The 25,673-nt window shown below is 35.0% G+C and overlaps 1 protein-coding gene across 1 annotated transcript in view; it reads left to right on the top strand.

Moving 5' to 3' along the window:
• The first annotated feature begins 462 nt into the window (after window positions 1-462).
• The window catches only part of LOC113235962 (calmodulin-A-like), a 42,195-nt gene continuing 16,984 nt past the window's right edge, over window positions 463-25,673 (top strand). The window contains exons 1-5 of the mRNA XM_026471885.1: window positions 463-516; window positions 1,020-1,104; window positions 8,612-8,790; window positions 20,647-20,680; window positions 25,211-25,312. Of these exons, the coding sequence (XP_026327670.1) occupies window positions 463-516; window positions 1,020-1,104; window positions 8,612-8,790; window positions 20,647-20,680; window positions 25,211-25,312 (454 nt within the window). The remainder of the gene's footprint in view (window positions 517-1,019; window positions 1,105-8,611; window positions 8,791-20,646; window positions 20,681-25,210; window positions 25,313-25,673) is intronic.

Here is a 25,673-nt window from a genome sequence, read left to right as displayed (position 1 = left end):
AAATTAAGTTTTTTACATTACGTAATTTCCACGGTCTAGAAATGGACGTAGTTTGTTCGTGATTTATAGGTCACGTGGGTTTGGGAGTGGCGCGGTGGGTGCGGAGGACAGTGACCGTATATATTTCTAACTTTGTTTCCGTAGTAAGAGGAATGAAAAATAACATAGATAAAAAACACACGTGATGGATCGGGCATCACATATTAAAAACGTTATTTATGACTCTACGATGAAAAACTGGGTACAATCGCGTGAATGGAAGACAGATTATGTCATTTATAGATTAAAGTGTTACTTAGTTGAAATCCACGTCAATAAAAATGGAAGTAAACCCAGTGAAGGTAGAATCGTGCAAAATTGCAACGCTTGTGTTTAATACTTTTTTCATGCATTTAATTTTCCACCCTCCGCAGAAAATTAAGATTCTTCGGCCGAGTGTCGAACAGTCAACAACTCCTAAGGATGCCTAGTGAAGAGGTGAAACCCGTGTCGGGTATATTCTTCGTATTTGTGATTGTAATTGAATTTGTGTTATTCATTTTATGCGGACGGTAGGTCGGAAAATAAACAACACAAAAAAAATTTTAAAAACATACAAACGCAGCTATTTTACACGCCTTGAGGTGATAAAAATTTAACTCTTGTTTTCAAATTACGTATCTAAAAATTCATACATTTTACTTAATATTACGAGTTAACGCCGCGTCCAGAGGAAATGCTTCAAAACGCGCGTCAACGCGGCATACGCGTGTGTGTCCATCTGAACCCAGTAGGGTTCGCGGTGTAGCAAAGTATCTGACATTTGTTTTTGTTAACAGATTATGTCATCATGTACTATGCGCTAGTGTTCATTGTCGTAGAATAGATAAATGTAATTTTACTGCTGCGAAAAAGCTCTAAGGTTACGCCTGTTAAATTTACATTACAGTTAAAAATTGCAGATCTTGCCATTACTCGTGGAACGGCAGTAAATAAACCTATCGTAATAATTTTAACTGAATGTATATTGTTATTTGCAGGCGCGGAACAAACCAGCAGACGGTGGAGGGCACGTCAATCAGAAGAATGCTGCAGGGCAGAAAGCAACTACTGCCGGACAGAAAGGTAAGCTGAAGTAATGATCTTACTGCATAATAGAACCCACGTCTCAGGGGGCACTACGTTCGTGGTCCAATATGAGAGCATTGGCGTAGTGGGAATAGGGGACCGTATTCTCAGTAAAAAAGAAAACTTGTTTCAAAGTCTACAAGTTTTGTTTTGATAATAGAATTTTTCTGGCAACATCAGATACTTAATTCTGTGTAGTCTAGTCAACATCTTGAGAAACTTCTAGTTCCAGAAATTTCAAATAGCGCAAATAAATATACCGTTGTCTTTGTTTATAAAGTATTCAATTTTATTGAAATCAAAAAGCATCAGTTGGTAGTTCATTTACGTGATACAGCCTTTCGCTTGTTCTTTTTATTTAAGAGCTGGAATGGTCTCCCTCCTCATGTATTTCCTTTGCGCTATGACGTGAGGTTCTTCGAAAAGTAAGTCCACAGGTCTCTAGAAGTTAAAAACGAATAATTGCCAGCTCCTCTGAAGTTGCAGATTGCCCTGAGCGACTAAAATCACCTCCCTTTTTTCACTAAGCTGTTGTCTGTAGAATCAGTGCCTATAGTTTCTGTTCATCTTGGTTTTCCCTTGCCTCATTTTCCTTCAATCTTCCCTATTATAATGCTTTTCCTTGCGATTTTCTATTGCCTTTAATATTTTTTTCTCTTCCAGTGATCGAGTATATAACCTGAAATAAAAACGTAATATCATTCAAATTGTTTCAAAACTATTCTGCCACATCATTACGGTGACAACTGCGCTAAAATTGGCCAGCCCGAATTCGAAACAATTGACGGGTGTCGGCAATTGTTTCACTTCAAATCGACCAGTTTAACTTGAGCTTTACTATAATGGACGAAAATTTATAAATTACTTTTTTATATTTCACTACCGATGAAATGTGATTCCGTTTGTTTTGTAATTAGATGTTTTGCTGTTTTTCCCATACCACCGAATGTAACAGCCCTCCATAGTTAGAGATATTATCTTTATTACAATAAATATTTTTATAATATTATTTTTTTGGAAAATACGGAGACGTACTCACTGGCCACTTGTTGACGCTGTACTGTTTCAGCTTTCTAATTTGTGATTTCAGTGCAAACGAGAGTTGATATTTAAAAGTGATATAAGGTCCCTTTGCCTGATGAGTTTCCAGGGATGGAGGGCCCTTATTTCGTCTGTACTTCTGGTTATATACTCGATGCTTCCAGTCAACAACAATGATAACGTATATTTTTTTATCTTCTAATAAGTACAATTAAAAAAAGATTCGTTTCGCTCACACAGACCATGCAATTCATATGTCATAGTTCATCATATGCAAAAACTGTTCTTTTTTTAAGCAATACGAAAGTTTGGAATCGCTTAGCTCATTTACATCATTATTACAGTTCGGGATTTAAATAACGAAGATGAGGGAAAGGTTAACAAACAAATTTAAATTACTTCGGGAAACCAAGGTACTTAATCCGGCACAGGATAGATACGTTATTTTCCTTGGAAATTTATAAAGCGTTGAAAAATTAATACATACAGACACCCATTACCTTGGTTTTAAACAAAAAAACCCTGTGTTTAGATCCTACAATAGATCTAGAATGAATGTGTATACATTTCAATCATTATTGTTTTGCGTGCACTTTCAACAACTAGAATAATCTAACATAAGTATATTTGAATATTAAATCAAAAGATCTTACACTGTCGCTTTTACATGCTGCCATGTACCTTAAACCTATTACACTCTTAGGAACACTAAGATTATAAGCTTAAATGTTTCCTTTTTATAATGTACAGTGTTTTCTATGGGGAATGTCTTAAACATCTCTCAAAATCTATAACTTAGAAGGTCTCCTTGTGATAGAGTTCGTCCAGTGAAGTACTGCCTATCTGTTTTTGTCGCCACACAGTAATGTGAGCATTACCGTGTTTCGGTTTTGAAGGGTACGGTGCTGTGAAATTACAAGTACATGGTACCTGTTAACTTACGTCTCAGGATGAGATCTTTGCGATTCAAAGCTCTTAGCGGCACTGCAACTGTTATGGACAGGTGTGTCGCTTACCACCAGGCGAACGACTTGTTCGTCCCGTCACTTGTTATCGTAAATAATTCTCACATCACATTGAACTCTTTACGATAAGTATTTAAATCCGTCAAGACGCCGAAATATTTATTTAACGTTGTAGCACTGCGTAAGCGGTAGTAGTCCAGTAGGGTGACAGTTCCTTCTCAATCGAGAGGTCGACGGCTTCGAATCCCTGTGGCCGCATGTGCTTATGTGACTTTAATTCCCAATTTTTGAGTGTGATAAGTTAGAAAAGCTTTCAGTCAGGTTTTTGTTCTGGTCATAGCACTGTGACTGCACTGTTGAAGATAACAGATGATATTCGCCTCGCAATGGACAATGGTCTTTTCAATGCTTACACTTCTGGATTTCCGCATTGCTTTCAAATCTGTTGACTTTGACGTATTGCTTGCTTCTCTTCGTTCTCCTTCGGTTATAGCTTGGTTCAACTCCTACCTTAGAGACCGCTTGCAGTGTATTCATGAGGCTTTCTCTGATTGGTGTGACTTAGCTGCGGGAGTACCCCAGGGTGGTCTTCTTTCTCCTCTCCTCTTCTCTGTTTTCATTAACTCTGTCACTTTTGTGCTGTCTTCAAACTTAAGTCTGTGCTGACGATTTGCAGCTCTACTGCAGTTTTAAAGCGTCTAATGTCACTTTTTGTATTTTTTCCTGTACCATAAACTATTACTATAAATAAATAAATAAAAGCTTTCGCAAATGGGGTACATGAAAAGCCTCATCGCAATGGCGTACTATTTACTGCGAAAAAACCGGCGAGTACATTACGCTGATTGGCAAATACTTTCATCACGATGGCAAGCATGTATCCCATTTAGACAACATTTATAAGTTACAAGTTAGTCTAATTAAGACAATTGTATAAAATAAAATAAATAATAAATTTAAAGATAACAACACTGGCCTTTTTAACCACTGTAAGGTGATGTTGGTCTTTGACAAATCAAAAATGTTACTAATATTAGACAAATTCGAAAATATTAGTGTCTTAACAAAAACGAGTAGGCAAAATCGATTACGTACCTTACCTACGTATCAACTTTTTTTTGATGAGGTCGACGATGGAGCATGCACACCTAAATAATGCCTATTCACTCTCGCCTTGAAAAGGCCTAAGTTATAACGTTTAGGGAACAAGTCTGCAGGCAGGGAATTCCACTCAATAGCCGTTCGCCATATAAATTTGGAAGCGTAACGCTTCGTGCGAATCTTTGGAATATCCACAACATAGGGGTGGAACCCAAGCCTACGCCTAGTCTTGGGTTGGGGAAGGCGGAATTAAATTGTGTAATTCCATCGCACTACTTACACTAACTTAAAATAACTGCCACGAAGTACTAACGCGTACGGTATGAACACCGCGGAGTACATATTGCCAGACATTCTAAATAAGATACCTGTGCAGCTCCATGCAGATATGTTAATGAATGTTAGGAAATGCAAACAAGTAATAAAAAAGTATTACTTGGTTATGTAAAATTGTAACAAAAGCGATGCATTCTCACTTCGCATAAACCCTTTAAAGAGTTTTTGAAAGGAGTCTTATTGATAAGTATAGATTAAGTATTTTGTGTATCTTGAATAAATAAATAAAAAAATAAAAAATTCAGCATGGCGGCGCGGGTAGGGACAATAATTCACAGTAATGTATGTCGTCGATACTATAAGATTTTTTGTGGTGGGACGAAGTAGTCGTGTGCCTGGTAATAAGCGACACGGCTGTCGCGTGCCACTCAGAGCACTGACGCTGCGCCCGATACCCTGAGACATAAGTTGACAAGTCACATGTGCTTGTAATTTCACCAGCACACTTACCTTTCGAAACCGGAATGCAGTAATGTAAGCATTACTGCCTGGCGACATAAATAAGTAAGGTGGCATGTCAGTACTTCCCTGGACAAACCCTTTGAAATGTGATTTATATTAGAAGAAGCTAATGGTGAACGAAAACACAGTGAAGCATCTCTCAAAAATCTTGGAGAACGTGATGAAATCTGCACGTCCCGCTGCTGGGTACGGGTCCTCTAAGGATAGGGTTGAGGCCATGTCTACTATGCTGACTTAATGACTGGAGACTTTACAGATTTTCAGTGGCATTACAACGTAAAGGTATAGCTAGATTTAATCAATATTACTTTTGGTAACTAAACTAAAACGTTAACATTGAGTAGACACATTCTAGAAACTACGATCGAGAGTCGTGGTGTATCACTTTCCCGTTTAATTATACAGTATTAAAATACGCAGGCTTTTTTTTGTCCATACAAAAGCCCTCGGTTTCATTGTACTTGTTCAAGACTATAGAAACTTTTCTAAGCCTCATTATAAGTACTAGAAAATAACAAATCTGAGGCAAAATAAATAATTTCCTGTTTAAAATGGTTACACCATTACCATTATCATTTGAATGTACATCAAACTACTAAACCCAAACTATCGAAGTTCAAAACGGTTTTTTTTTATCTATCAATTAACATAAATAGTATACCAATAATAATATATAACAATAATAGGTAACCCTATTATTAGCATGACTAATAATGAAAAGAAGGTGTATTTTAATTATTTGATTTAAAAATGTCGTGATTTGACCTCGTTAATATTTGGGCTGAGAAATTAATATTTTTTTTTATGTAGGATAAAATATATTCACTTAGAATAATAACGCATAGAAACCTAATCCGCACACGCTAAGTGAGGCAAATTGAAGCGCTCCCAAAGGGCCTACACGAGCGGGCGGGCCTTCAGTGCTCAAGGTCAACTTGCACCGCGAACAGCTCAAGAATTTTAGCTAAAAATGACGAAATGTACGGTAAATGAGAGTAAAAATACGTCAGACAAACATAAAATAGATACTAACATCACATTCCATAAGGAAGTAACGCGTTTCAACTTGTATTTTTATATAAATATTCACTAAAACCGAAAATTCTCCTACTACTAAAACTAGCCTACATGAATTTGATTTTTGCCTCACTTGTGACAGTTCGTTTGATATGAATCTATCATTCTATGCGTTATTATTCTAAGTATATTCATTTAATCAAAGGTACAACCCCCATTATTTATACGTCTGCCATCTAATCGGTAGATCATTTAAACCTTTGCAATAGAACTCTGGGGACCTGGACTCCACAAACTGTGTGAAGGTATTTTGCACTGTTTCATAGAAACACATTTTTTTTCCGTGCAAAAAATTATCCAAATCGTGAAAAAAAAAATGGTAGTCGATTGGGGCAAGGTCCGGCGGAGCATGGAAGATGACGGATAGTTTCTAACTGCAAGTCTTGTAGTGTTAAAAATTGTTTCTCGAGCAGTGTGAGGTGTTGCGTTATCATATAGCAATAATGGTAAATAAAGATCGATTAACAAGTCGGGGTTATTTTTTGTTTAGAGTTGTGCTGTACAGTAGATATCTGTTGTTAATGCTTGATCGGATCTGAGGAAGCTATAGTGAATTACACCATGAAGTGACCACCAAACCGTTACCGTCGTTAGCCATTCTTATCCACTCCAAAGACATTATTGACATTACGAGCAATATCTGCTGCGTTAACCCCATGTAGGAACTCGTATTCAAAAATTACTCTGATTTACGCTGTATCCATCTTCACGATAAAAGCTGAATATAAAAACAATTGACAGGCGAACAATCAAATTTTATAACTTTTTAATTAAGAATGTTATATATTTCATGTGAAAAAAGTTTCACTCTGAAATCTAACGCCATGCAGATTTAGTTTTAATTCAAAGTGGCCAGTGCAATAAATCGGCAATTTCATATTTAAACCCCTATTATAATTTCAAATCCATGATCTCAAAGGGACTGAAGATACTATATAATATATCTATATATCTATAATATATAATATAATCATCAAACTTTAAATCAATGTAAGCGTATTTACATTTTTTATGGCATAGAATGACTTGTAATTACTGTTACCAATGAATATTTTCTCACTATTTGAATGATCTACCAACAAATTCCATTTATAAAATTTTCTAACAGACTAAACCTCGCAAGGACGCTTTTTTTAACTAGTGAACATAAATCTGTTTTTTACGACGTGTGAGGACAACATTATTTATTCAAGAAATGAAACAAAGAAACAGGGCTATAAATTACCAATTTAACGGCAGGGTACCCAAAATGCGAGGTGACACAAGCAGCTAATTAATTTCAGTTACGTTAACATTTTAGAACTACTTTAAGCATTCAGTTCGATGAGACATTCGCAAATACAGAGTTTTTAATTCTTTGGAACATTTGAGCAGAAACTTGTTACTTTCGAGTTATTAATCATCGATTCATTCATATGAAAGTAGAATGTGTTAGTCAAACTCCGCGTCGTAGTTTACAATATTAATAGATCATTAATTATGTTTTTTAACATAAAATAAGTGCGCATTTAATCTCCATTTTAAAGCGTTATAGTAGCGATGGAAAGTGATGATGAGGAAGGTGAGATAGTATTTGATTATGAGTCTTCATTTCGGTAATTCAGTAGCCAAATAAAATCCGCGTAAATGTCATGGCAACCAAGTTAGCGTTATTTACGGCAATCTATTGTTATCAGTCCGTAGAAAATATAAATTAACGCTTACTGTGCAAAAATGAAAGTCGTAGTATATTGAAATAACGAAATAACAACGTTAAATCCCTTTCTTGTGAAATGTCGTTTGGTGTAGATACGCTATTTACCAATTCTACATACGCGGATTTGCACTATCCTCGAAGAACTGTCTATTTATAAAGAGAAAACTTGTCAGAGGAATCTGCCATACGAATGAGTAGTAGACGACGCCTCCCCCTATTAATAAATAATCTATTTTGATATTACTTAAATAATACGTAGAGGTCCCAGGTTCGATTCCCAGGCCGGGAGAAATATTTGTATGTATGTATATGTACTCGTAATTGGTGGTTGTCTAAGTATGTGGCCTTGGCACCCACGACACATGGTTACCCTAGTGCAGGACTTTAAAAAAAATGAAATAAATAAAAAAATACATTACGTGAAATTGATGAATAAAACATTACACTTTAACATTACAAATTATAGGTTTATTTATTCCCATCGTTTTCATTATACATTTTCTAAATGAATTTATCGATGCAGAGTTATTGAAGATTTTATTTTTTATCTGTAAAGTTAGGTTTTCATAATGGTTTTTAAATTTTTTTAGTAAAAATAAATTTGTGCATTTGATGTTCATCTCACTTGATGGAAAGTGATGATGAGGGCGATGAGGAAGCATGCAGTAAATATTATATATTCAGGGAACAAGTCTGCAGGCAGGGAATATAAGTACACGTTTATTCGGTGGTGCCGTCGTAGTGTTGACGATATCAAGCGTAATTTGCTTACTTTCGATATAAAGGTATATTTCAAATGGTTTAAAATTTATTATATTCTCTTCAGGTGCAGCTCAAAAAGGAGGGCCCAAAACCCCGGTGAAGCCATCAGCGCAGAAGGGAGCAGCAAAAACCGCACCACCGAAGCAGGCAGCGGCTGCAGCCGCGGCCGTAAAGACCCCGCAGGGCAAGAAGAAGAAGGGGCAGCGGCATCAGCAATATGAGCTGATTGTTACCATTAACCTGGTAAGTTGTACGTTCTGGAATTTGGCATTTTATTATAACAAATTAGTAGCAGTGGAGCTCCTTGTGAAAGAGTTCATCCAGGGAAGTACTGCCTGCCACCTTACCTATTTCTGCCGCCAAGTAGTAATGTGTGCATTACTACATTCCGATTTTGAAGCATAAGGATGCTGGTGAAATTAAAAGCACATTGGACATTTCAACTTATGTCTCAGGGTGATGGGTGCAGAGGCAGTGCACCTCAGATCTTTGTAATTTAAAGCTCTGAGTGACAATGCAACTCTTATGGACAGGTGTGTCGTTTCCCATCAGGCGCACGACTTGTTCGTCCCATCCATTGACTTTATAATTGTAAATCAATGGTCCCATCACTTATAATGTGAGAATGTTAAAAAAAATAAATTAATGCACATCTATAGATCGGGCTTTCTCTAAACATTTCTAAGTTCGGAATACTTTTAAAACTTTGTCTTATTTCTTAAGCAATAGGAATTGCAATAATTATTATAAAATCACTATTTATATTTTCGTGTTTCGGAAAGCTTCATTCAGTTCTGTTCTCCTTATCATAACTGACATCATCGATATTTTTTAGCAAAATTGAGTTAATAATATACTGGGATCTGTGATACGAGATCTACAACCCGCTTTAATCGATGTTTTAATACCTTAGAGTAATTTTTTTTTTAGGTAATGAAACTATTTTTCCGGATTTAAATCGCGTATATTTGTTTTTTCAAACAAACCAACGTTTCCCCATGGGCACGGTTGACTGAGGTGGTACAGTCATCAACCAGTTATGTTTACATAAAGAAAACTCGATATTGTTTTAGGTGACAATAAAACTTTAGGTGCAATACCTCGAAGATTATCGAAATGCAAATGCGTTAGTTGCGACAAGGAGGGCAGAATTGTCATTAGAATGCATGTTTTTGTTGCATGCATATTTGTATTGTTTTAAAATAGTGTTTTAATTTTTTTTCTGTTATCTGATCAATACAATAAAAACAAATTTGACTACGAGTTAACTGTGACAGTTGTCGCTAGCGACCGCGTAAATTACTTCACAATTTTGTAAGGCAAATTATATAGCGCCCCTAGGGGTTACAAAAAGAATCGACATTTTGTTTACATACATTTAATATGGCCGCTAGCGATAACTGTCAATGTAATCTCATGGTAGAGGCACAGTTTAAAAAAAACACATTCTTTCACCCTTCCACGGACCGTAACGACGTTTGCCGTAAAATTAAATATCAGAATATCAGAAACACTATATGTATCTCAAAAAATCAACTACGGGCTTTGCAGTGCAATTTCCAACGGTTTTCTCTGTAGTGCTCTCTTAGGCGAGAGTTTAGGCCACAGCCCGCCCGCCACGGTGGCTCAATGTGCCACGTTTTCCGAGGGTTGTGAATTTTCTTCGACAAGAGGGTTACATCACGATGTTTTCCTCCACCATTAAGCTCATAGTAAGGAAGAATGGCGAAAGCAGACCCAATAATAATTAAAGTCAACGAAGAGCCGTTCATGGACTTTGTTAGTATGATTTTACGTTTAAGTTTATGCCTAGTTATCAATATGTTTTTGTATCTTTTTAAAAGCTGGGAATAAAGAAATTGCAAAACAATGTTTTTAGAATAAATGCAAGAACACGATGCAATTGATTCAGGTCGACCATAGATTAGGTGACGCTCTTGTACGTACGTTTCTTTTTAAGCATGATTGAATGTTTACCTACCTGAACTATTGGTTATTTTATAGTGCACACATAAAATATTCAAGCTATGAAATACCTAATTAAACAATCAATTAAACAGTAATGATATATATAAAATAAAAAATAAAAGACAATGTGACAAAAATGTTTACACAATATTTAAATGAGAGATAATAAAGTTAGGAAAGGAACGTTTTGACAAAAGGTCTCTTGCCAATGTCAATGTCACATAGAGATTGAAAACAATGTAACTATTTGTCGCAGATTTCTGCCATGGCATATCATGTTAACATTGTATTAAATATGGCAGACTTTGATAGATTAGGTAGTATTCAGCAAGTTCTTTATTATTTTTGGGGACAAACTGAAAACTTGTTGTTTTCTGCAACTGCGAACAAACATTATGAAGCGAAATACAGGACTATGTTATAAACATAGCCAATATCAACTTTATAACCCCAGCTTCTACAGAATGTACTCAATTAGCTTTTTTGATGCTTTGATAATTAACCACAAGTATTGATGGGCCTCTTTAATGTACGTCATCAAAAACATTGGGTTACAAAATACACGGAATGTCGCCATCCTTCTTTCAAATTGAATTTCTCACATAAATTCCGAAAAACACAGACATACGAGCCCGAATTCGAACCCACGTCTCTGCTTGTGAAGCTGTAGGTCAAATCATTAGGGTACCAAGTTTCTCATAAATAAATATTACAAATGTGCATTGAGTAAGAGTAATACTATTATTAAATTGGTCGTTTATTTTGCAAACGGAAAAAAGTCAAAACAATATACATTTACAAAAAATCTCTGAAAAGAAATCGTCCATTAAAAAGCCACAAATCTATAACGGGTGTATTTTGAACAAACAGTGTAGTTGAAACGGCGAATAGTCAACAAACAGTATGACGAAATGGACCTGGAATTAGCTTTATGAGACACCTACGAGACGGAATGTAAAATTGCTTTGACGGACCCGAATTAGATATGTCATAATCGAATTCTTAGGTTTTTCTCGATTGTTACATATTTATACAAATCGAAACGATTTTTTGGGATCAAATGGCGTATATTTGTTTTTTTATACATATCACACTGTTAATACTATAATGTATTAACTCAAAAAGTGCTTTTCTCATAATCAACGAAAAACGAATTACTCGCTTTCCGTGAAAGATCTGTGTAAATTAATGTATAAGTTATTTCCTACTTGCCAAACATACATATTTAAAAATAAAAGAGATAAATAGTTTCATATTTTTGAATAAGGACAATTTTGGCCAGAACTAGGTCACATAAAGCTTATCTCATTTTGAGTTAAGTAGTTAAGTAGATATATTTTAGTTGTTTTTCACAATATTATAACGACAGTTTTATTGACATGTAGAGAATCAAATTTTACATTCAGAAATGGGATTAATTTTGAATTTCACATATTTTGAGCTATTGCAATAGCAGTGCTATATAATACCAAGTACGAGACGAACAAATCGTGCTCCTGGTGGTAAGCGACACACCTATTCATAACAGTTGCAGTGCCACTCAGACCTTTAAATCGCAAAGATCTCAGGGGCAACTGCGCTTTTCACCCTGAGACATAAGTTGACAAGTCCCATGTGCCTGTAATTTCGCGGCAGAAATAGATAAGTGGCAGTACTTCCCTGGACGAACTCTTTCAAAAGGAACTCTACTGTTACTAAACTTTTTTCCAACAAAGCGGCGTTTCTGGTTATTTACAGGACTTGGACAGGCAGGTGCCAGTCAGTCTTGATCATGGGACCTGTAATGGGCCCGAAATGCTCTTAAGTTTGAAAAAAAAACTCGAAAAAATAGCTTTTTAAAATTTGTTATTTTTTGTAAGTCCACTGTTATAGATGCTTTGTTGACGGCCCATTTGGTAGGCCAATATAAGAAATGAACTTTTCTGAATTGGTTCTGGTTTAGGTGTTCTGGGTAGTGCCCCAGAGAGCTGTTTGAGACAAGGAAATTGATGTAGTTATCTGGCATATTAGTTATTATCCTTGCTACGATTTTTTCAGTTAACACCACGGACTCAAGGTTAATATTCGATTGAATTTACGCAACGACGTTCTATGTTGGCATCTCTCATGGAAGAATGGTATAAGTGGAGTCACGTCAAATATGTTTATTGCACCATTATATACAGAAAAATATAATCCACATCCTTGGTATAATGAGGCCACATCTGCAAAATGACAATTTTCCAGGAGAGGGAAACTACGAAAGAAATTAGTTGCAAATTTTTTGTGCTTAAATAGGAGAGTTGTAAAATTTCACATGTGTACAAAATTTGTTTCATGTATTTCGTATTATTTTTAAAACTTTCATGTGATAATAGTAATTTTGACGTATGATCACACATGTGTATATTATAATAAAAACTTTTCTTGAAAACATCAAAATGTTGGTATGAAACAAATCAATATTGTAATTTTATCAATGAAAAGTTTAACTTAACAATGTATACACGAAGTTTATATTTGAAATAAGATTTTAACGGTTTAAACAATTTCTCCAAAGATTCGAAAGCATAGAACTTGAGAAATACACACTGTAATAAATAAAATAAATCAATACAAGCAAGCACAACAGCAAAATCGTAAAAACTAGGCAATATTATCATAATAATCTCACTTGTCTTGGACAATAGCGCAGTTGTACCATTGGAAGTCGTTATACGGTAAAGACCACACCCGATAATGGTACTAAGATATATGAATCCTTGGAACTACAGAAATGTATGTTTTTGAAGCATTTTTAGTGGGAATTGTTTTGCACTAGAAATGCATATCGCGCCGCCATTGAAGGCGAATTATTACTTTTTTAAAGAATGAGTGCGCTGGTGGACAGTAGACGATGAAGCGTGCACACCTATCTGCATATTGCCTATTCTCTTTCGCCTTGAAAAGGCCCAAGTTATAAGTGCTCAGGGAATGCATGCCATTTAAATGTGGAATCATTGGTATATCCCACAATATAGAAGTGGAACCCCAGCCTACGTCTAGTTCCCCGATGTTCGAAAGGCGTAATTAAATCGTGCAATTCCATCGCACACTCTCCATGATGCATCCCGCAGAATATAATATGATTTTTCCACGCCGCAACCGCTGCCAATGAACTTGACGGACGTTAAATTCGGTTTTAATGAAGTATCAGCTTTTTGCTAATTATTTGCTACAATATTGCCGTACAATTAAAATGAATTACAGAACGTCTAGTTATGTACATCCGATTAATACTAGATTTTAATTATACCTATTAAACAAATTCATGCACGTTCGGCTGATCCCAAAGGTAGCAATGCTAATGGAAATCGGAAACAACGACGATACCAAAAACGTCCAGTTCTGCATTCACACGGCCGGGTTTCAACCCGGGACCTCAGAGATGGCGACACGGTGAAAACCGGTGTGCAAGCCACTTGACTACGGAGGTATTCAACTTAGAGATTATGATGTGATTGTTTTTTTTTATAAATCGTCGCCTTACTTTCTCAAACTCGTATCTTAAAGCACACAGTTACTGAAATGCTAAAAATGGATTGTATATACAAATTTTGCAGGCCAATTTGACATCACATTTCCTTCACATTCACACACTGGCTTTTACCTATTCTTTAAGTAATGCATTAAAATTAACCCCCTTGATAATAAATTTAAAAGAAAGTTTTAGAATCTGCTGAATAATCACTCTTTATAAGATACGAGTTTGAGAAAGTAAGGCATCGAAATATTCCTTAAATTGATTGTTTTTAGATTTAAAATATTGAATTTAAGGAAAATTGAATACAAAAGGTTAATCTAAACATAGTTTTAGTGTGTTTATAAACAACTGAAAAATGAATGCCGTACCAAAATCATCAGACGCCGCCCACGATTTTACGATCGGCGCACATCTCTACATTGAAGTATACAGATACTATTCAGAGCAATACTGCAGACCGCAGATTGCAGCAGCATATCGCAGACAACACACGTAGTTTCTACAAAATGGTGACATGTCGTTTGCTACCGTTCTTGGAAACCAAGTTTCGTCTGCGACCTACGGATAGTAAACTGCAGGGTTGCTAGCTAAAGACGTAGGGAAATAAAATTGCAAATGAAACTATTTTTCCTCTAATCTACTCATATTTGTTTTTTCAAACAAACCAACGTTTCGGGCCCTTTATAGGTCAGCCATGACCATGGGATCTGTAAAGGGCTCGAAACATTGGTTAGTTGGAAAAACACTCGATTTCGATCCACGAAAAATATAGTTTCATTTCCAGTTTGTAAGGACCGTGAAAACTAAAGAACTCGATAAATAAAATTAGAATGGAAAGTTCATTTAATAGTTTTTTTACTCTGTATAAAAATAATTTACTTCATAAGGAGACTTTAGGACGTTCTATATTACTAGTTTATGTACTATAGAAATCACGTTGGTCTGATGTGTTTTAGGTAGGATTAAGCCCAGTCTGAAGACTAATAGAACAAAGACAAAAATAAGCTAAACCAAATCTGTACAATATATTAGTAGCAGTAGAGAAAGTGTGAAAGAGCTCGTCCAGGGAAGTACTGCATTCGGTTTGGAAGGGTGCTAGTGAAATTACAGGCACATGGGACTTGTCAACTTATGTCTCAGGGTGACGGACGTAGTGGCAGTGCCCCTAAGATCGATGCGATTAAAGCTCTGAGTGGCACTGCGACTGGATAGGAGTGTCGCTTACCCCCAAGGTGCATGACTTGTTCGTCCCTCTACTTGGTATCATAAAAAAATATAAATATACTGAATCGGTATAGTTATAATGCTGTAGGCATAAAGCTTTTGGAATTAAGTATTTGTCGTAGTTGTAATTCTTCGGAGTCTATTTTTTCGGAACTAAATTGCGTATATTTATATTTTATAACCAACGTTTTGGACTCTTTACGAGTCCCATGATCACGGGTCTAATGGACTCAATTGAGATCCGAAATTAGTATAATGTCCAATGTATAGCCATCGCGTTACGTAGGTACAGTAGTTACTTGTAGACATTTGAAAAAGTATTGTTTAATGTGATATCAGACAGTATTATAGGTCTAGATCTATATATTTAACAGGAAAAATATGTTCCTTTTTGTAAGCATGTTCTTCTTACTTCTTCTATTGTCTGTCTTTACTCAATTATCAAAATTCATCACATACATACGTTTAAATAATGTGCTAGACAATCACAGCAATTATCTGTCCTCAAAATAGGACATTTCGTGTACCAGAGCAATTCACTCCGTGCCACTACCACTACACCCAAACTAGAACCAAATTAAAAAAGCTAATTTCCTACAGTGCAAGTGGCCCTACCGGTAATCGAACCAGAGACCTTATATTTAGCGTTCACATTGCAAACCGTTGGGCCACTGAGGCGATGAATTTATAATGAATATAGAATGAAATTTACACCAGCGTTACGATGTTTAAAAAAATTCGTAATTAGTCTGAAGTATAAGTACCTTAATTATAATACTTAATCAACACATAATTATGCAAATTCCGAGGACATTTTCACAAAAATCTATTACAAAATGTACAGCGCTACCTTTTGGCACTTTATTAAACTAATTGTAAATTCAGCTCTACAAAATTTTTCATCACCACGTTACTTCGTTCAAGTACAAACAAATTTCAATAGATGGCGCTTTTAATGAATTTAAAAATGTACACAAGTTAAAATTTTATTTATAAAAACAGCTTCCGCTATAAATTAACTCTAGGTCAAAAGAATAATAACTTTTATCTAGCACCGTTATTAAACAGCCAGTGATATAGGTACATGATTTTTTCAGCAAAGAACGTTTTTATTTCTTTCATTACAAGGTGTGAAATCATATAAAGTGTAGTATAAATGGAAGCTTCTCTGTGTAATGTTGATGAGACCTTAATTTTCCCGCCAAAACTAACTTGCTCAAATATTACTCGCGTGCCAAGCAAAATGACGGAAAGCATTAAATTGAATTCGTTTCACAGTGTCCACGTTTTTACAAGCTCTTATAGCCCTGCTATACGTATAGCGAACATGTACCTATTAAATAATTTTCCGTACGTGTAACATGACAACACTGATTTCTTCATTCATTCAAGTGACTGCACTTTTCAAAACAATGAAATACTGGATATATAAATATTCTTGTACACACTTCACAATAGTTATTATTTCGAATTCCTATACTATGTTTGACAAACGTGAGGTAAATTACGATGGATATTATCAATACTTCTCTTTGACAATGCATTGTGTAAAACTTTGATTACATCACTAAATTCTGACACCACTGTTGCTATAAACTAGGTTGCGGTCATTGTAGATCGGACAGACAATACGTTTTACCGCGCAAAAAGTCTAATTTAAATATAGAGTTCTACATTCGAACTTGACAACACTGACATTGTCGTGCGCTTGTTATTACCGACCAGTTTGATAACGTACGGCATTTTAGAAATAAAATCTACAGCGTGCCGGAAGGTGTTCTTTTTATGGTTTTTTATGTTGACGTATTAAAAACAAAAAGTGTTTGTCGTTCTATTTAAAAGAATTCTTTTGTTTTACAGTTAAAGGAAAACAAAAGACGTGGACTTTATTAAAATAAATTAATCGTAAGGTTTTCATAGCAGTGTTCTGTGCATCCTTCGTCGTAACTGAATATACGGTGAAAATAATGGCTAAAACAGTGGCGACAGATGAAATTTATAACAAAGAGTACAGAAGACTGAGGAGACTGACTAAAGATTTAGCTAGACATGTTTCGGTATGTTTTTTTTTGTATATATTTTATTCTAGAGCCTTTTAAAAATAAGGGTTTTATGGTTTTTTATAATAATAAATAACCCACATACTCATAGTTCCGCACTAGGGAAACCCTGAGTCGCGGGTGCCATGGACACACAAATAGACAAGCACAAATTACGCCCAAACTCACGAGAGAAATAAAATACGTAGGCCATACAAATATTTCTCCCGGGCCGGGAATCAAACCCGGGACCTCTGCATGGCAGACCAGCATGCCACTTTTCGGCCACTTAGGCAGTTAATTTTATTGTTTTAATTAAATAATTTTCATTGATAAGGACGCAGAAGACGTCAAAATTACAAATAATATTCTAGTATTACTTAAAAATGTCTTGTAAAATATTTAAGCAGCAATAGAACTCCTTTGGAAGGAGTCCATCCAGGGAATTGCCGCCATAGACTATTTCTGCCGCCAAACAGAAATATGAGCATTACTGCGTTCAGGTTTTGAAGGGAAGGGTGCTTGTGAACCTATGGGACTAGTCAAGTTTATGTCTCAGAGAGACGGGTGCAGTGGCAATGCCTCTCAGGTCTTAGCGATTTAAAGCTCTGAGTGGCACTTACTGTTATGGATCTGCACCGGAGGGGCAGAACTTGTTCTTCTCATCACTTCATTACTTGATAATCGTAAAGAAATATATAAGTTCATGGCTATATGTATTATTCACTTATTGTATAGAATACTTTCTACACGCCTGTCCAAAACAGTTGCAGTGCTACTCAGAGCTTTAAATCGCAAAGTTCTGACGGGCAATACCACTGCCCTGTCACCCTGAGACATACATAAGTTGACAAGTCCCATGTGCTTGTAATTTCAACAGCATTCTTACCCTTCAAAACCGGAACACAGTAATGCTGACATTACTGCTTGGCGCCAGAAATAGGTGGCAGTACTTCTTAAACGCTCACGCGATACATGCAGCCGTAGACGCATACCACACCTAGAGGTGCCGGTGATGATTTTATACCGATTTATCGAATATCGAAGTTATAACAGGTAAAAGAACTAATATTAATTGCTATTTCGGTAACTACTCTAGCAAACCATAAAGTTTTTAATGCCTGGGTCTGTCATTAAAAAAAAATAAACAACTTCAAAAATACGTCACGACAATCGTGTGTGTTATTGTTTGTTGTGTGTGTTGTGTTATTGAAAACATACCGTAAGTAGCGTTTTTAAGTTTACCCCATTGACTTACAATTATATGGACGTCGGGTCCGCGCTAAAAAGTGTCCGCACTTGTAAGGCGCTAATATCGTATACAGAGCGCGACACTCCGCTTTAGTTTTCATTTGTTCTACGGACAGCGCGATACTGCGATGACATAACAATTTAAATTTGGAATAGGTTGACTTGGGACATTTTTTTCGTGGTTTTTGTATTAGACCCGTCGTCCATTTATTTGTAAGTCAATGGTTTACCCTGAATATAAATGTTTATAAACTATACTTTAAGGAGTAATTTCATGGTAAACGTTAGAACCACTCAAACGGAATATTATCATATTTATCCAAGTACACCAAAAATTTCATTAGTGCTTTTTAAGTGCAGGATTTGCGGTGTATTACTGCATTTTATTTGAGATGTTTTTGTCGGTAGTACGGAGGGTATTTATTTAGCAATGCAGAATAACAATTTTTATTTATAAAAACTTGTATTTAAACTGAATGCTTTTCTAATTTCTCTGTGGCCGAACGGTTACCATGCCGGACTGCCACGCAGAGGTCCCAGGTTCGATTCCCGGGCCGGGAGAAATATTTGTATGGCCTACATTTATTTCTCTCGTGAGTTTGGGTGTAATTTGTGGTTGTCTATGTGTGTCCATGGCACCCGCGACACAGGGTTTCCCTAGTGCGGGGCTATGTTGAGTGTGTGCGTTATTATAAAAAAAAAAAAAAAAAAAAAATTGCGAAACCAAATAGCCGCCATTTTGCGGTAGGATGAGCGCATCGCGTGAGCGGTTAGACAAATATCATTTGTAATTACCAATTGTTTTAATTACTCACTTATTTTTATAAGGAACTATTGTGACACTTGGACGTGCATAAAATATTATTCTTAACACTCAAGCACTTTGTACTAGCACATTGCTTTGTGCATCTACATTTATCGTTATACATTGACTAATGCACGTTATAGACTATCTAGATCATGTGTATATGTAATAGACTTTATTTCATGAATTCACTGATTGTTTTAGACAGTGTATAGAATATTTAGGTATTGTAAAGTCAATGGTATTGTATAAAATACGATAACGTATGTAACTATAGGTATAAAAATGTGTTGTAAGATGAATCTATTCGAAATACTCATTATAGCATTATATTTCAATAATCGAGTATTCATGTAAGAATACGGAGACAACAAAAAGATCATTGAGTTTGTGATCGTATTTATATCTCTATACTTGTATATAATGTCATTGTAACGTTTGTAAGCCATTGGGAGAAAATAAATTTCTATTCTGTTTATGATAACGAAATAATTTTAGCAAAAAGTAATTTGAAATTCGTCTATAAGTTAGGCGGGGTTAATACGACATTTGTACAAAGGTAACCCTATTTTTATTATTTTAATAAACTAAAAGGGATGAGAAATAATTGTAGAAAGAAAGTTACATACGTGGTTAGAATATAAATATATCCATAACTAATTGCAAAATCAACCATATCTTCACTGATTACTACAAACAATAATAAATTAATATAATAAACAATTAAACGGAGGAATGTTGCTATAGGTTAGACTAAAATACTGACAAAACATTCTTAAAATTTAAAAAAGTTAATTTAAAAAAGATGTTATGTAGTATATTTGAAATATATTACTTATAAGAAAAAAACAGTTCGACAATATATTATAATGCCGTAATTAAAATTTCATTAACGAATTTCTTCATCAAAAATGACCAGTTCTGTCAACAGTGTGTTATAGTTACAGAATTTTTTGAAGCGCAATTTTTTCCATATTAAAATAAATTTGCTTCATTACGTGCTTTCTTATTTGTGTAGTGGGACGTTTTTATGGCAGCCAGTATAACAATAATAATATCTTTAATTTTTAACCATATACAATATATTTGTAACTTTTAAGCGCTGTTAATACTGTAGTAAGCATATTGTGGTAGACTGATGTGTAAACTGGGCTCACGACTTCTATAGGTATTATAACTCCCTAACTAATTTCATTATTTTCCTATTGTGGTTTTATTAGTTTCCTTGTCAGAATTCTTGAGTATTCAACAGTATTCAGATGTATTTTTAACGTTTAAGTGGTTTTAATATGCGTTTTTTCTCTTTACAGTCCGAATATGGCCTTACGGAAGAGCAAGTTGCAGGTATGTTTTTTTTTTCTAAACAAAAAATTTATGCTTTAAGATAGTGACAATTAAAAATATAGTGAGTTTTTTATGCCCTTATAGCAATTGTTCATACGTGTTAAGTGTTAAGTGTGTTAAGACAACGGAGAGATACTCTTGCAACACAATGACAGTAAAAAACCAACCTAAAACACACAGAAATAAAATAAATTGTATATTAAACCTGGTGCATCAAAATATTCAAGGCATGAAAGGCAAAGAGTTAGAAATAGAATTATTTATTAACTGTAATAATATTGATATTCTTTGTATTACTGAACACCACTTTCTATCAAAACATCAGTTCATGTTTAGCTTCAACAATACCAGGTGGCTAGTTCGTTCAGCAGAGAAAAAGCTATTCATGGCGGCTCTTTAATTCTTATTAAAAATAATTTAAAATTTAAAGAACGTACAGATATTGTGAGCCTATCTATTGAGCGGACTATAGAGATATCCTGCATAGAGCTTGAACCGCTTGTTATATTAGGCGTGTACAGACCCCCTCATTCATCTTACGAACTATTTGAAAAAAGATTAGATGAAGTTTTAGGCAAATTAAATAATCCAAATAAATATATTGCTGTTTGTGGTGACTTCAATGTTAACTTATTAGAAGATTCCAGTGCTAGCAGTAGGCTCATATCATTTTTCCAATGTTATAATCTTGTGAATCTTTTCTTGGTGCCTACTACAATAACTTCTACTACTGCCACTTGTTTAGACAACATTTATAGTAACGCCATACCTAGTAATAAATCTATTATAAATAAATTAACTTTGAGAAGTTAATTTATTTATAATAGATTTATTACTAGTGATCAGTCACTGCGGTCAATTGGCCATTTTTAATATAACTGTTGACAAAATGCCAAAAAAGGATATCACATGTGTTCCGATAAATAATGGTCGACTTAAAGCTTATAGAAATAATGTAATGCTTAAACTAACTGACATTCCGTACGTTAACGATCCCAATAAATTGTATAATTCAGTTTTCCACACAGTGAAAAGTGAACGTGATAATGTTTTTAGGTCCAAAATCATAACTATTAATAATTAATTGAAATTTAGTGATTAGGCGACTGTGGGAATTCACAAAAGTAGACAAAGGCTATATGATCTTTACGATGAACTTATAACACTAGTTATAGTTTTAATGATTTTGTTAGGAAATATTCGAAAATGTTTAAACGTGTTTGTGTTACAGCCAAAGCAATGTTTATAAATAATAAAATAAAAAGCAGCGCGAATGTAGTAAAAACGACTTGGAATATTATAAACAGCGAAACTGGAAGGGTCAAACCTCGTAACTTAGATTTTCAACTAATTTTAAATTTAATTACAAAATTGTAAACACACGCAGAAGTTGCTAAAATATTTGTAAAATTTTTTTTACTGACATTCCAATTTTGACTACTAAGTCGTTAAATTCATCTCCCACCGCCGCTGAATCCTTACTAAAAGAAAATAATGCAGTTAGTATCACTAATTTAAGGTTCCGTCATGTATTTCCAAATGATATTGTTAAAGCCTTTAAGTCTATAAACATAAAAAATACTGCTGATCTTGATGATCTTTCGGTCAGAGTAATTAGTTCTATAGTTGATTGTATTGCGCCTTACTTAGCCTGTGTCTGATGATGGTGTCTTTCCTGACCTCATGAAGCAAAGTAAAGTTATACCACTTTTCAAATCTGGTAGTATTTCTGACCCCACCAATTTCAGACCTTTATCAATACTACCAACTCTCAGTAAAATATTTGAAAAAATTATTCTAAATCAGATGTGATCAGATTTTTATAGTAATAACTTAATGTCTCCTAAACAATTTGGTTTCACTCGGGGTCGCTCTACAACCGACGCTGGTGTAGAGTTGATTAATCATATATTTGATGCATGGGAAGTCTCACATGATGCTGTTGGTGTATTGGACCTTTCCAAGGCTTTTGATTATGTGCACCATGATACACTGATCAGGAAACTTCGCCATTATGGTGTGGCGGGACGTGATCTCGACCTTCTTAAATCGTATTTGCGTGGTAGGGTGCAGAGCGTCGATGTTAACGGTACGAGATCATCAGGGTCTGCAATTAGCATGGGTGTCCCTCAAGGTTCAATTCTAGGCCCATTTTTGTTTTTAGTTTATATTAATGACTTACCTAGCCTTATGGAGGGTATAAAACATGAGATAGTATTGTTTGCTGATGATACTTCCTTATTATTTAAAGTTAAAAGGCACCAATGTTCCTACGACGATGTGAACAATGCTATATCTAAAGTAGTTGAATGGTTTGCTGTTAATAACCTACTTCTTAATGAGAAAAAAAAAATTGTGTGAAATTTACATTACCCAATGTTAGAGAGACGGTTACAAACATTGTAGTTAGAAACGAAAAATTGAATCTTGTGGACACAGTTGTATTTCTAGGTATAACGGTAGATGCTAAATTGCAATGGGGTCCCCATATAAGTAAGTTATCAAAACGGCTCGGCTCTGCAGTGTACGCGATTAAAAAAATTAGGAAACTTTCAGACGTCGAAACCGCTAGATTGGTTTACTTCAGCTACTTTCACAGTCTAATGACATACGGCATTTTGCTTTGGGGTAATGCCGCCGATATCAATAGAATCTTTGTCCTGCAGAAACGTGCAGTTAGGGCAATTTATAATCTGGGACCCAAAGTATCTTTGCGAGATAAGTTTAAGGAAATTAACATTAAATTAACTTACACTAGCCTCACAGTACATTTATGAAAATGTAATTTATGTTAAAAGGAATGGTAATTTCTTTATGAAAAATAGTGACAGACATAACATTAATACGAGGAATAAAAATAAACTAGCTTTTCTTGATAGTCGCCTTCGCAAAGTCAAAAAATCATTTAAGTAAAGCAAATGTATACATATATAAATATTACGTATGTAAATGTATAAATGTATACAATGTATACGCTTCTATAACAAGATTCCTGTTGATATACAAAATTTGCCTTTCACGAGGTTTAAAACTATAGTGAAACAAAAACTTTGTACTAAAGGTTATTATACAACTTTTGCGTACTTGGATGACAAAAATCCGTGGTAGTACCCGTTTAGCTCATGGAGGTAGTCTCGATCTCTGATATTTCAAATTTAAAAAAAATATTGTAAATGTTATTTAAAAAGAGCAACCCCTAGAGTTTCTTGCTCATTCCTCTCAGGGGAATCGGCCTTACGAATGAGCGGTAGAGTTTAACCATAGAGACGATTATTACTAATGCTTACTAATATTTCATAAATAAAGATTATTTTGAATTTGAATTTGTGTAAATTCAGCACATTATTCCGCCAGGATGACTATCGTGTGGGACATACTTTTTACTGTTGCATTTTTAGCAGGTTATACACATTACGCTGTCATAATAACGAAATAATTTTAAATGTATTCTTGAATAAAATAAAAGATTTTGTTCTAAATATAACGTAATCAGTAAATATTAAATTCAAAATCCGACGTGGAAAACATTATTGTTAAGACGTCTATTAAGATAACAACACACGTAGTTTAGACAAGATGCCGTTAGATGAAGTTAAACCGTTTTTGAGTATTTTCTGTAGCGCGCTATTAAGTCATACCAAAATTGTATTTAGAAATTATTAAACGTTCCAGTGGCAATTGGAACGTTTTTTTCGTTTCGCTTGGGTATTATTGGGGTCTTTTTTAAAAGAAAATCCTGATACTCTCGCGTCAAGTTTATATAACTTTATTACCAGCGGAACTCTTGAAAGCCGGCTCATTCAAAAATGCCACAATAAGGCACTTTACCGTAATGACGACATTCAGAAGCCACAAAGCAAAAGTTAGGAAACTGCCCTTCAATGGCAACATTGTAGTTGACGAAGGCGAACAAATGTCTCTAAACGACAGAAAAACGGGGAAAAGTTCGAGAACTATAGCAACCAGAAGGAAGCGTTCATTTTCAGGTCTTCATATATTTTTTGTGTGGTAATGGAGAAATAAATGAATGTACATTTTTTTATTTTTGCAATGATTTAGTTAGATACGACCTAGATAAAACGTTTATTCATCACAAATGTGATGTAACAACAAACATGTAACAACAAACAGTCACTTCACGCAAAATAACAAAATAAATTAGTACACATATTCACAGAGACATTATCTGCAATAGTTTGTGCTGAAATAACAACTGGAAATTATTGTTAACACTGAATAACCGATTGATTTTCTCTCGTTTCGTACTTAATTCCGCTTATATTATATTTTTAAGTACGTAAATTGAAATTTAAGGGTCGATATTCTTATATAGATATATTTCTAAAGTAGCAGCATGCTTACAACATTCCGATTTTTGTACGACGCAAAAAGTTCACCGCTTTTATCGTTATATCAAAATCAATGAATTTTCACGTTTCTTTTAATGAACTATGGCACGCAACTCATTGGAACAGTCGTCCTACAAAAACTTTAAGGGCAGGTTGCATAACCAACCTTTGTTTTTTGCAGAGTTCAAAGAAGCTTTCATGCTATTCGACAAGGATGAAGATGGGACCATCACGATGGCTGAGCTTGGCGTCGTGATGCGCTCTCTCGGGCAAAGACCTTCTGGTACGTATAGTTTTTTTTTTTTTGAAGACGGAGTAAAATGACGTTCTCAGGGTCGTATTCCAGAACTCTACTCAATGTTCAAATCAGGATTTGAGCAGACTTGAGAATGATTTCAAGCACTGGAAATACGACCCTAATGGCAAGGACTTGAGTATGATTTTCAGTGCTCACTGCAATACTCAAGTCCTGACTTGAGTGTTGAGTAGAGTTCTAGAATACGACCCTAAGTCTCCTGGCTCTGAATTCAACCAAGCCTAAAGTTTTTAATTTGTATTTCCCTGAGCCATCTCACAGGTGGCTGCAATACTCTATACAAGACTGGATTTGCGCACTTGCGTAAGGTACTCATTCCAATTACTCA

Source organism: Hyposmocoma kahamanoa, unplaced genomic scaffold (assembly GCF_003589595.1).
Source record: "Hyposmocoma kahamanoa isolate Upper Pololo Valley unplaced genomic scaffold, ASM358959v1 88, whole genome shotgun sequence".
Taxonomy (NCBI): Eukaryota; Metazoa; Arthropoda; class Insecta; order Lepidoptera; family Cosmopterigidae; genus Hyposmocoma; species Hyposmocoma kahamanoa.
The sequence above is the reverse complement of the archived record's forward strand: the minus strand, read 5'-3'. Positions and strand labels throughout refer to the sequence as shown.